At 40.9% G+C, this 12745-nt stretch overlaps 1 protein-coding gene and 1 non-coding gene across 2 annotated transcripts; one reads left to right on the forward strand and one right to left on the reverse strand.

Moving 5' to 3' along the window:
* Positions 1-710: 710 nt before the first annotated feature.
* On the reverse strand, positions 711-5184 carry LOC140862397 (uncharacterized). The gene is made up of 8 exons (XM_073265418.1): positions 4707-5184; positions 4234-4625; positions 4109-4165; positions 3610-3807; positions 3307-3457; positions 2897-3048; positions 1991-2511; positions 711-909 (listed from the first exon to the last, which is right to left on the reverse strand). The coding sequence occupies exons 1-8, from the start codon at positions 5182-5184 to the stop codon at positions 711-713; spliced, it is 2148 nt and encodes a 715-aa protein (XP_073121519.1).
* A 190-nt stretch (positions 5185-5374) lies between these two features.
* Positions 5375-5481, forward strand: LOC140870072 (small nucleolar RNA R71). The gene has a single exon (XR_012147054.1). It is a non-coding gene; the product is annotated as a small nucleolar RNA R71 (small nucleolar RNA).
* Positions 5482-12745: the final 7264 nt, after the last annotated feature.

Raw genomic sequence — 12745 nt, forward strand, 5'->3', positions numbered from 1 at the left:
CGCTCAAAGATGCCGAGGGTGTGAGTGAGGTTCTCGGATAGATCTATGCCTCTCTTGGGAATTAGAGTCCGGTTGATCTTGGCGGCTTCATATCGTGCTTTCGCCTCCACGGAGATAAACTTGCCATCAATAATGGTGGAGGATGAAGAAGAGGCACGAGAGGTGGCAATCTTTTCTCTCTTAGGACCCATCTTGAACGAAATCAGAGAAATCAGAGAGAGGTACCTGCGAATTTGATGGGAAAAAGTAAGAAATAGGGAGGAGAGGAGGCGGCGAAGGGTTTTGAGTGAAAGAAGGAAAGAAATCGAATGAAAGGGGAAAGGGGATCGGGCGTTTTAAATTTTGTAATTGCGCGATGCGCTCGGTCTGCAAAATTTTGCAGACCGAGCGCACACCATTTTAGGAAAAACAGAAAGTCGGGGTATTTTTGGGCGCTCGGTCTGCAGAATTTCGCAGATCGAGCGCACCTCCATTTTAGCAAAATAGTGGGAAACAAGATTTGTGGGCGCTTGGTCTGCAGAATTTCGCAGCCCGAGCGCACCTCAGTTCGAAACATTTTTTTTTCTTCAAAAACTAAACGAAAATAAAAATTGCTAAAACAAAAAAGAACAGAGAGGTAAAATTCTCTAGAAAAATAAACTAAAATAAGGGAAAGGTAAGCGAGTAGTTCTCAATTTAGAGTCTAGAGCTCGACTGTTCTCCTTCCCAAACTAGACTTGGTCGGTCAGTGTGGTGATGACTGGCGTTGAGTCGACATCACCCCCTACATAATGTTTCAGCCTCTGACCATTGACCGTGAAAGACTCATTTCTTGCATCCTTTATTTCAATGTCCCCCGATGGATACACCTTAGTGATTTTGTAAGGGCCGGACCACCGAGACTTCAACTTTCCAGGAAAGAGCCTCAACCTGGAGTTAAACAAAAAAACTGCTTCTCCTTCCTTAAATTCTCTTTGACAAATGCGTCTGTCATGTATTCTCTTGGTACTTTATTTTTTGGACACCGCCATATCGTATGCTTGATCTCGAAATTCTTCTAAGTGATTTAACTCAATCAATCTCTTCTCACCTGCAGCAGCAAATTCAAAATTCAATGCTTTGATATCCCAATATGCTTTATGCTCTAACTCAACTGGCAAATGACATGTCTTACCAAAAAATAGTCTATATGGGGAGGTGCCTATAGGAGTTTTAAAAGCAGTCCTATAGGCCCATAATGCATCATCAAGTCGAAATGCCCAATCCTTTCTATTAGTACTCACACTTTTTTCTAAAATTTGCTTAATTTCTCGATTGGACAATTATACATGGTCACTCATTTGGGGATGATAAGCTGTAGAAACTTTGTGCTTGACACCATATTTCTTCAAAAGTTTTTCAAAGAGTTTGTTGCAAAAGTGTGTGCCACCATCACTAATAATTGCACGGGGTGTACAAAACCGATTAAAAATATTTTTCTTCAAAACGTTTAGGACCACCTGTGCATCATTAGTTGCAAAAGCTTCAGCTTCTACCCATTTAGAAACATAATCGATGGCGACCAAAATGTATTTTTTTAAAAGAGTTTGGAAATGGTCCCATGAAGTCTATTCCCCACATATCAAATATCTCACACTCAATAATATTATTCAATGGCATTTCATGACGATTCGAGATATTATCTGTCCGCTGACATCTATCACACTCAAGGACATAAGCACGCGCATCTTTAAAAATATTTGGCCAATAGAACCCACATTCAAGTACCTTAGCTGCCGTCTTGATAAGCCCAGCATGGCCACCTACCTCACGTTCATGACAATGACTGAGGATGCTTTTCATTTCTCATTCCGCCACACATCTCCGAATCATAGATTCAGCACAAATTTTAAACAAGAATGGTTCTTCCCAAAAATAATGCTTTACATCTGACAGAAACTTTTTCTTTTGATGAAAAGACAAGTTATGTGGGATTGTTCCCGTGACCAAGTAATTTTCAAAATTAGCATACCATGGTGAGTGTTCTATGGCAAACAATTTTTCATCAGGGAACCAATCATCTATGTCCTCAGTATCATTCTGTGCACAATCAGGAATGCCTTCTAGTCTAGATAGGTGATCAGCGACAACATTTTCTACTCCTTTTTTATCCTTTATCTCTAGGTCAAATTCTTGTAAATGTAGGATCCACCTAATCAACCTAGGTTTTGCATCTTTCTTTGCCAAAAGGTGTCTTATTGCAGAATGATCAGTGTATATAGTGATTTTTGAAAGTATAAGATATGAATGAAACTTGTCCAGTGCAAAAAATACTGCTAGCAACTCCTTTTCAGTGGTAGCATAATTCAATTGAGCCTCATTCAAGGTTTTGCTAGCACAGTAAATCGTACGGAATACCTTGTCTATCCTCTGGCCAAGCACAGCTCCAACAGCTGTGTCGCTGGCATCACACATCACCTCAAAGGGAAGATTCCAATCCGATGAGGTCAGCACTGGTGCAGTCACCAATATTTCTCTCAGAAATTCAAATGCCTGTAAACAAGTATAATCAAAATTAAAAAAGTGCATCTTTCATAAATAAAGAAGACAGAGGTTTTTCAATTTTTGAAAAATCTTTAATGAGGCGCCAATAAAAACCGGCATGTCCTAGAAAACTTCTGACTCCCTTAATTGTAGTCGGTGGAGGTAAATTTTGAATGACTTGCACCTTGGCTCTGTCCGCCTCGATTCCCTGCTCGGATATACGGTGCCCTAATACAATACCTTCTGTCACCATGAAGTGACACTTTTCCCAGTTGAGTACCAAGTTTGTCTCCTCACATCTCATCAAAACATTATTCATATTATTCAGACATGCATCAAAGGACTTACCAAAAATGGAAAAATCATCCATGAATATTTCTAGAAAATTTTCAACCATATCATGAAATATAGCAGTCATGCATCTCTGAAACGTTGCAGGAGCATTACAAAGACCAAAAGGAATACGTCTATAGGCAAACGTACCATATGGGCAAGTGAAAGTTTTTTTATCCTGATCTTCAGGTGCAATTGCAATTTGATTGTATCCTGAATATCCATCTAAAAAGCAGTAAAATTAATACCCAGCAAGCCTTTCTCGCATTTGGTCAATGAAGGGGAGGGGAAAATGGTTTTTACGGGTTGCGTCATTCAATTTCCTATAGTCTATACACACACGCCAACCTATAATTGTCCTAGTAGGTATCAACTAATTCTGCTCATTCTTAATGACAGTTATCCCCCCTTTTTTTGGTACACATTAAGCCGAACTCACACATGCACTATCAGAAATGGGTTAAATGATACCTGCATCCATAAGTTTTATCATTTCAGCCTTTACTACTTCTTGCATCTTGAGATTCAATCTCCTCTGTGGTTGGACCAAGGGGTTGATGTTCTCTTCCATTAATATCTTGTGCATGCAGATAGATGGATTAATGCCTTTGATATCTGCGACCTTCCAGGCAAACACACTCTTATGAATTTTGAGAACATCCAGCAGTCTGGTCTCCATCTCACTTGTCAAAGAAGAAGAAATTATGACAGGTAAATTTTTATTCTCACCTAAAAATACATATTTGAGATGGGTAGGTAAGGATTTAATTTCACAATTGGTGGTTCTTCAAGACTTGGTTTCTGTAGGACTAAATCCTTCCGGTCACCAAAATCTTTGAGTCTAATCTTGCCACCTTTTCGCCATGACTGGTTATCATTCAAGTAAGCCGTCATCTCTTCTATCTCTACATTGATTAAATCATCATGAGGAGGAGATATGAGTGCAGCTTGTAATGGTTCTTGCAATGTATCCTGCACAAAATCATATAAAAGTGAGCCCACAACGTCAATTTGAAAACACTCTTCATTACTTTGTGAAAATTTAAGTGCATTAAACACATCAAAGGAAATTTTCTCCTCGCTCACTCTCAGATGTAGCTCTCCCTTTTGGACATCGATTAGTGCTTTTCCTGTTGCTAGGAAAGGTCTTCCTAAAATAAGTGGCATGTCCAAGTCCTCCTCCATATCAAGTACCACGAAATCCACCGGAAAGATGAACTTGTCGACTTAAACTAGCACATCCTATATTATCCCTTTGGGATATTTGATAGACCTGTCCGCCAATTGCAACAACATCCTGGTGGATTTCAGCTCTCCCAAGCTCAGTTTCCTGAAGACAGGATATGGCATTAAGTTTATACTCGCACCCAAATCACATAAAGCCTTATGAAATTGCACATCATTAATAACACAAGGGATAGAGAAACTCCCTGGATCTTTTTGCTTTGGTGGGATCTTGTTTTGAACTAGTGCGGAACAATTTTCTGTTAGACTAATCATTGCATGCTCCTCCAATTTTCTCTTGTTGGAGAGAATCTCCTTCAAGAACTTAGCATAGCTAGGCATTTGCATCAATGCATCGGCGATGAGAATGTTTATATTCAATTTCTTGAATACTTCAAGGAATTTAGCAAACTGAGAATCTAGCTTGGGCTTCTTGAGAGCTGTAGGAAAAGGTGGTGGAATAACAATATTTGACTGTGATGTGGGTGGTGGTGTGGAAGTAGAAGACTTGCCTGTAGTTTTCTCTAATACAGCTAGTTCTGACTCTTTCTCGCCTCGTCTCTCACCTTCGATTTTCTTTCCATTTCTTAATTCAACAGCCTTGACCTACTCCTTTGGATTCTTTTCTGTGTCACTTGGAAAAGTACTCATCTCTCTACTGGACATCGCTTTAGCTAACTGTCCTATTTGATTTTCCAAATTCTTAATAGATGCATCCTGATTTTGCATTCTGGTCTCAGTGGATGATATGAACTTCTGCATCATCTGTTCCATGCTTGAATTCTCCTCCTGATGTTGTTTTCCATAATTCTGATTCCCATATGGCCTATTGTTCTGTCCTCCCCACGAAAAGTTTGGATGTTGTTTCCACCCTGGATTGTATGTATTTGAGAATGGATCATTCCTAGGGCAGTTTTGATTCCCTACATGGTTCACCATTCCTCCCTCTGGCTGATATGATGGACTTCCTGTCTGACAATCTTTTGTGAAGTGTTCAGCACAACATTTCTCACACCACACTTCATGAATACGCATCGCAGACTGCCCTAGAGTTAGCACTTCAATCCTCTTATTCATGACTTCAAGCTGATCTGCTACTGAGGTGAATGCATCAACTTGATGCATTCATGCGGGTCTCATGGATGCATTCCTGTCAGATTGAGGGTGATAGCTACTGGATGTCATCTCCTCAATTAACTCATATCCATCTTCCGGTGATTTTCGTAACAAATTACCACCTGCAGCTGCATCTAACATGGTGCGATTTGAGTGAGGAAGACCATAATAAAAAGTTTGTACCACAAGACCATCTGGTAGTTGGTGATGTGGGCATCTCCTCAATTGATCTTTGTAGCGCTCCCAAGCTTCATATAGTGTTTCCTACTCTCCTTGAGAAAAGGTTGTGATGTCAGCTCTTAACTTCATCGATTTGGACGGTGGGAAGTATTTGGTGAGGAAAGCCTATGCGAGATCATCCCAAGTGGTGATTGAACCTGCAGGTAGTTATGTTAGCCATGCTTTAGCTTTATCTCTTAAAGAAAAAAGGAATAAACGCAAACAAATAGCGTCATCAGAAACTCCCTGCATCTTGAAAGTGTCACAGATTTCTAGAAAATTTGTCAGGTGAGCATATGGGTCATCGATTGTCATCTCACCAAACTGGACTGTGTTTTGCACCATTTGAATGATAGCAGGCTTTATTTCAAACTGATTTGCTGCTATGGTTGGCCTGATGATGCTTGGTCTGACATTTTCGATAGATGGCATAGCACTATCAAGCATTGACCTGTAGATAGGTGGTGCATTATTCTCAGCTTCTCCATCTTCACGTAGTCGTTCTTGTTCTGCCATTGATTTTTTTTCTTGCCTTCTTCTTCTGCAAAAAGTTCTTTCAATTTCTATATCAAAAGGCAAGAGTTCTGCTTCGGGTGACTCTTGCATGCACTGCAAGAGAATCCTGCAGTTCACAGATGAAACTAGTGATTAAAATTGAAGTAGAGAAAATTACATAAGAAAAATCAAAGTAATCAATATTCCACGGCAACGACGCCAAAAACTTGATCGAGCAAATACTAACACTTAAATTCAATATAATTATATCTCTTTTATGCTCAATATTATCGCAAGTGCATGACTCAAGTTATAGAAAAGTGTACGGAGTACGAGTATCGTCCTCAAGGACTACGTCACAATAATTCAATTATTTTATTTCTCTACCCAAAGTAACAAAGATTTGAAATTTGATTATTCTAAATTTATAAAGTAAAGAATTCAACTTAAAATACTTGAATGAAAAATACAATTAACCACATCAATGCTTAGCACAGAAAAATATAATATGAAGAAATTTTGTTGGAATCTTGGTTCGCCTTCCCCCTAATTGAATATGGACGATTGAAACTTACTTTTACACTCATAAATTTGACAAAAATTCCTGAAATATCGACACTCTCTCTCGAGTTTATGCCAATCTAATTAAAGTTAATGAAACAATCAAATATCTTTGATTATTTATCATTGCTGATTGCTTTGCGTTCATTGAATTCCTACAACTTTCAACCTGGTGGTCTATGGTTATCAACATGTACTAAATATCATATCTCTATGCATATTTTAAATCCATGTATTTTATCACTCGTCCTAATCATGAATCTATCTCTCGATAGAAATTCACAACTTACGAATCTATGTTAAAGTTAGCTACTCCTCAACATAGAATAATAAACCATGATAAAATGAAATACTTGTATAAAAGTAAATCAATTCGTCCAACGATTCAATCAAAAAAACATGTTTCGGGGCTAGGATCCCCTAAATTCCAACAAAAGAGAGTTTAGCTACTACAACTCATAATAAAATTCAATCTAACAAAGTTTTTAAAATAAAAAATCCAGAAATTTTGAATAAGAAAGACTCCCAACGAGAAGGAGAATTCTTCAATCTTTAGCAGCTGCCTCCGCCTTAATTCTCTGTGTATCCTACCCTTGAAATGTCTGAAAATATTCTATATATAGTGCCCCTCAGAGTCCTTTCCAAATAAAACTCTTGGAATAAAAATTTCCAATTTTATGCGCTGGCGCTCGGTCTGTCATTTTTTACCGACCGAGCGCTGAGAATTCTTCAAGTTTCTGCCCGTCTCTTTTCAGCATGCGCTCGGTCTTTAAATACTACCGACCGAGCGCTGGGACTTCCACCACCTTTCTGCCCTATTTTTTTTTAGCACGCGCTCGGTCTGCTAAATCCTGCAGACCGAGCGCACCCCCTTATGAAGCCCAAAATTCAGATTTTTCTCATTTTCCTGCCAATTTAACCATAAATCAATAGGAGTAAACAAAACACACAAAAATACACTAAATACAAACAAATTTGGAAAAACACGAACAAGACAACATGGAACTAATACAAAACACCAAGAAAACGAACAATAAAACACGGAAAAATGACTCCTATCATCCATTCAATGTGTCTTCACATTAAATGCCATTTATGGCTGTTGAAGCTTTATCGACTAGCTTCTTAAATGCTTGTCCTTTCACATTTTATTTTTATTGTCAAGTGTACGTTAGAGACTGTTGAATATCAGTCTTGTAATTCGGTTGACATATATTCTGATACAAGAGATCGGTTGATGTTTGAAGACCAGCTGATATGTGAATGCCAGTTGCCAGCTGATATCTGCCAGTCGGTTGACATCTGTTGGTAGAAGTTGTTCCTGTTTTACATAGAAAAGGCGGCTATACTATAACAATGATATATTGTTTTGTTATCACCAAAAATTAGGATTCAACACACGATTTCACTAATCTTTATCTCCGACGATGTCAGATGATAATCAAAATTAGTCACTAGTACAATTACTGCACCAATCTGGATCTACCACCAAATTATTCCTGTCCAAACCATAGACATAAGTTTTTCTAATCTCTGGACTAATTTCAATTCAAATTATTATCCTCTATCTTGGACAATGTAGTGACCCTACCCGGATCCCCTAACTAATCAGAGTTATTAATAAAGCGCATGCAAAATACTTTAAAGTGTATGAAGCGGATAATAAAATACAACAAATCCGATCAGCAGAATACAACCGACGATAACACAAGTGTATAAATACCATTATACAGCCAAATCGAAGGTTCAGGGTAAACAAATCCCTACCCTCTAACACCTCACGCTCGTGGATCCTCAACCCTGTTGAGAGCCGCCTGGACCGTCCAGCCTCAAACCTGCCCCGCCACAAGGTACACCACAATACCCAAACACAGGGGCGTGAGCGACAACGCTCAATACGAAAGAAATGATATAAATACAAATATGCGCACATAGATGATTTAAAACTAAGGTGAAAACACTTGCTCATGGCGCCGGGAATATACAGTACCGGCTAGAGAGCGACTCCGCGGGGTACTCGTATACTCTCTATCAGGGCTGAGGCAACCCCATCCTAACCCGAATCCAAAACAGGATACAAGCCTCATGTGGAAACTGTCATACCTGACTCGAGTCCAAAATGAGATCATTGTTCCCTATGGAGACTGTCAATGACTCACATCTCTCTAGATGCAGTCACACGTAAAATCGTGCATGTGCTAAGGCGGTAAAATATGCTAAAACATGATAAGACATATAGCACATACTCATGCAACATACATGCAAATATATCATGCCGGATATCTCTGTCAGTACTTATGTACCTCTAACACTGCTGGTCAAAACTTAGCTCCCCTGGCCTATACTCCAAGCCTACTAGTCCAGTCTACTGCTACTACAATGAAAATATCCATGCATCAACAATAAATCTCTAAAAGTCTTAACTAAGCTAATGCATAGTCCTAAATATTTTTAGGATGCCAAAGTTATACCTGCGTCCGTCGTTAGCCCTTTGTTGTAGATAGTCTCAAAACTAGGCCACAGCTCCGCTACGACGTCTATATCGCTATGCTACTTCCGGATTTCCCGTAGGACGCGTAGATCTCCCTAGATCTGAGTTAGAAGGCTTAGGAATCGAGAGAGAAGAGAGGAAATTGGTGTGAGAAAATGAATTCTCGGCCCTCATATTTATAGACGGCGTTCAGGACGTCCGAACTCGGCTTCGGGCCCTCCGAACTAGTTCGGATCCTCCGATCATGACTTCGGAGCCTCCGAACACGATCGGATCGTCCGATCCTAACTTTGGGTCCTCCGAAGTCCCATCAGTGACGTCAGCCATGACGTCACCTTGCTGACGTATTTGATGACGTAAGCCCTAACCCTGTTCGGGTCCTCCGATCTCATCGACGGAGCCTCCGATCCTCTTTGGGTCCTCTTCGGAGCGTCCGAACCTCCCGAGCCATGCCCACCATTTTCGAGTGTCCTGGATCTATTTTCGAACTCCGTTAATCCATTTGGAATTTCTTTAATCATGTTTTATTAAATTTAAACATGATCACTTGATTAATTACCTATTAATCATTAATTTTGGATACGAGTTACTACATTCTCCCCCACTTAAGAAACTTCGTCCTCAAAATTTAAGTCTTAGAGGAAAATATGAATAATCAACCAAATGATCTTAATTACAACTGAACAAGTACAAACTTGATACAATGAAATACAAAATCTCAAAATAACTCGGGGTGCTCGGCTAACATCCTAATCTTCAACTCCCAAGTAGCTTCCTCTGTACCTCTGCGTTGCCATTGTACCAACACTAATGGTATACGCTTGTTACGAAGTACCTTGTCCTTCCTGTCCAAAATCCGCAGGGGTTTCTTCACATACGATAGATCCTGATCTACCTTTACCTCGGTCGGATGCAAAATATGCGACTCGTCCGCCACGTACTGCCTCAACAAGGACATGTGGAACACATCGTGAATCTCCAAAAGATCGGGTGGCAAAGCCAAACAATAAGCTACATCCCCAACCTTCTCGAGAATCTCGAAAGGACCAATAAATCTCGGTGACAGTTTACCCTTGCGACCAAACCTCATCACCTTTTGGAAAGGTGACACACGTAAGAATACATGCTCTCCTACTTCGATGTGTAACAGCCTCCGGTGAGTGTTCGCTTAACTAGCCTGTTGATCCTGGGCCGCCTTAATCCTGCGTCATATCAACTCCACTGCATTAGTCATCTGCTGAATCATCTGAGGACCCTCAACCTGACGCTCTCCGACCTCGTCCCAAAACAAAGACATACGACAACGACGTCCATAAAGAGCTTCAAATGGTGCCATGACAATGTTGCGATGAAAACTATTGTTGTAAGCGAACTCTACCAACGGTAAATGATCATGCCACGCCGGACCAAAATCCATCACTGCCGCGCAAAGCATATCCTCTAAAGTGCAAATAGTACGCTCGGATTGTCCATCCGTCTCTGGATGATAAGCCGTACTCAGGCTCAAAGTAGTACCAAGGGCTCGCTGGAAACTACCCCAAAATCTCGAGGTGAATCTCGGATCTCTATCACTGACAATGCTCAATGGAATGCCATGCAATCGGACGATCTCCCGCACATACAATTGAGCCATCCTATCAAAGGTATAATCTCGGTTATAGGGAAGAAAATGCGCTGACTTCGATAATCGATCCACGACAACCCAAATAGCGTCATAATTCCTGGAAGACATAGGCAAGTGGGTGACAAAGTCCATCATCACATGCTCCCACTTCCATTCAGGAATCTCTAAGCTGTGAAGTAACCCTCCGGGTCGTCTAAACTCTGCCTTGACCTGCTGACACACAAGGCATCGGGATACAAACTGATAGACACTGCGCTTTATCCCTTTCCACCAAAAATGAGTGTGAAGATCCTTATATATCTTCATAATGCCTGGATGTACAGAGAATCGACTGCGGTGAGCTTGCGATAGGATCTCATCCCTCAAAGCAGAATCCTCGGGTACCACAACTCGACCAGAAAGACAAACAGACCGTCTCCCTGCAGATAAAAACCAGCAGTATTATCACCCTCAGCCAAACGGGCTAACTTCTGAGTCTTCAGATCGGAATTCTGAGCTTCCCGAATTCGTCGATACAATGCTGGCTCTGCAAGCACAGAAGAAATACGAATTCCTTGTTGTTCTTTCTTATGACGGAACGTGAATCCCAAAGAACAACACTCCTCTACTGCCTTCGAAACCGAACTGGTCTGAAGGGAACTCACATAGACCTTGTGACTAAGCGCATCAGCAATGGGGTTAGAAGAACCTGGATGGTACTTGATCTCTCAATCATAATCCTTCAACAGATCCATCCAACGATGCTTCCACATGTTCAACTCAGCTTGAGTGAACAGATACTTCAAACTCTTATGATTGGTGAAGATCTCAAATCGTTCTCCGTACAAATAGTGACGCCATATCTTCAAGACAAAGACAATGGCTGCAAGTTCTAGATCATGTACGGGATAGTTCTCTTCGTGAGTTTTCAACTGTCTGGATGCATACGCGATCACGTGGCCATTCTGAGTCAACAAGCACCCCAAACCCTGGAGAGAAGCATCAATGAAGACTACAAAACCACCTGATCCAGACGGAAAAGCAAGAACTGGAGCTGTCGTCAAACGACGTCTCAACTCACGAAAACTGTCTTCACAAGCATCAGACCACACGAAAGAAACATCCTTCTTCGTCAACTGAGTCAAAGGCTTAGCTATCTGAGAGAAGTTCTCCACAAAACGTCGATAGTATCCTTCTAAACCAAGGAAACTACGAATTTCAGAAGCTGTAGTCGGACGCGACCAATTCAGAATAGCCTCTGTCTTGCTAGGGTCAATAGATATGCCCTCCGGAGAAATGACATGACCATGGAACACCACTTGGTCAATCCAAAAGTCACACTTACTCAACTTCGCGTACAACTGTTTCTCCCTCAAGACTTGCAGTACAGTGTAGAGATGATAGACATGCTCATCCATGCTGCGAGAATACACCAAAATATCATCGATGAACGCCACCACGAACTTATCCAAAAAATCGTGGAATACTCTGTTCATCAAATTCATAAAAACAGCTGGAGAATTCGTCAGACCAAACGACATCACTAGAAATTCATAGTGTCCATACCGTGTACGAAATGCTGTCTTAGGAACATCCTCCTGTCGGACTCGCAACTGATGATACCCAGACCGAAGATCAATCTTTGAATAGACAAAAGTACCCTGCAACTGCTCAAAGAGATCATCTATCCGCGGAAGAGGATACTTATTCTTCACTGTCGCTTGATTCAACTGACGGTAATCAATACACAACCGCATTGAATCATCCTTCTTCTTGACAAACAGCACTGGGGCTCCCCACGGCGAAACACTGGGTCGAATATAACCCTTATCAAGAAGATCTTGTAATTTCTTCTGCAGTTCTTTCATCTCTGATGGCGCTAAATGATAAGGAGTTTTGGAAATCGGTGCAGTCCTTGACAGTAACTCGATGCCAAACTCGATCTCCCTCACTGGTGGCAAACCTGGAATATCCTCCGGAAATACATCTAGAAAGTCACGAACCACTGGTATCTCTTGGATATCTGTCTCTCCCAAGGATGCGTCAATGGCGTAGATAAGGTAGCCTTCCCCGCCAGACTCTAAAGCACGTAGGGCCTTCAGAGCAGAAACTACTGGCATCGAAGGTCGTGCTCCTAGAAATACCATGACTCGTCATCCTCTGGTTGAAACTGAACAAACCTTTGATAGCAATCCACTATC

This window comes from Henckelia pumila, chromosome 4 (genome assembly GCF_033568475.1).
Source record: "Henckelia pumila isolate YLH828 chromosome 4, ASM3356847v2, whole genome shotgun sequence".
Taxonomy (NCBI): Eukaryota; Viridiplantae; Streptophyta; class Magnoliopsida; order Lamiales; family Gesneriaceae; genus Henckelia; species Henckelia pumila.

Bases quoted from the DNA above. Each gene is read 5' to 3' on its own strand.
- LOC140862397 (XM_073265418.1), bottom strand. From the start codon at position 5,184: ATGCATCAAGTTGATGCATTCACCTCAGTAGCAGATCAGCTTGAAGTC. The intron at 4,166-4,233 runs GTGCAATTTCAT...TCCTGTCTTCAG, and splicing joins TCCCTTGTGTTATTAATGAT to GAAACTGAGCTTGGGAGAGC. The intron at 3,458-3,609 runs GTGAAATTAAAT...TTTGCCTGGAAG, and splicing joins GTCTTGAAGAACCACCAATT to GTCGCAGATATCAAAGGCAT.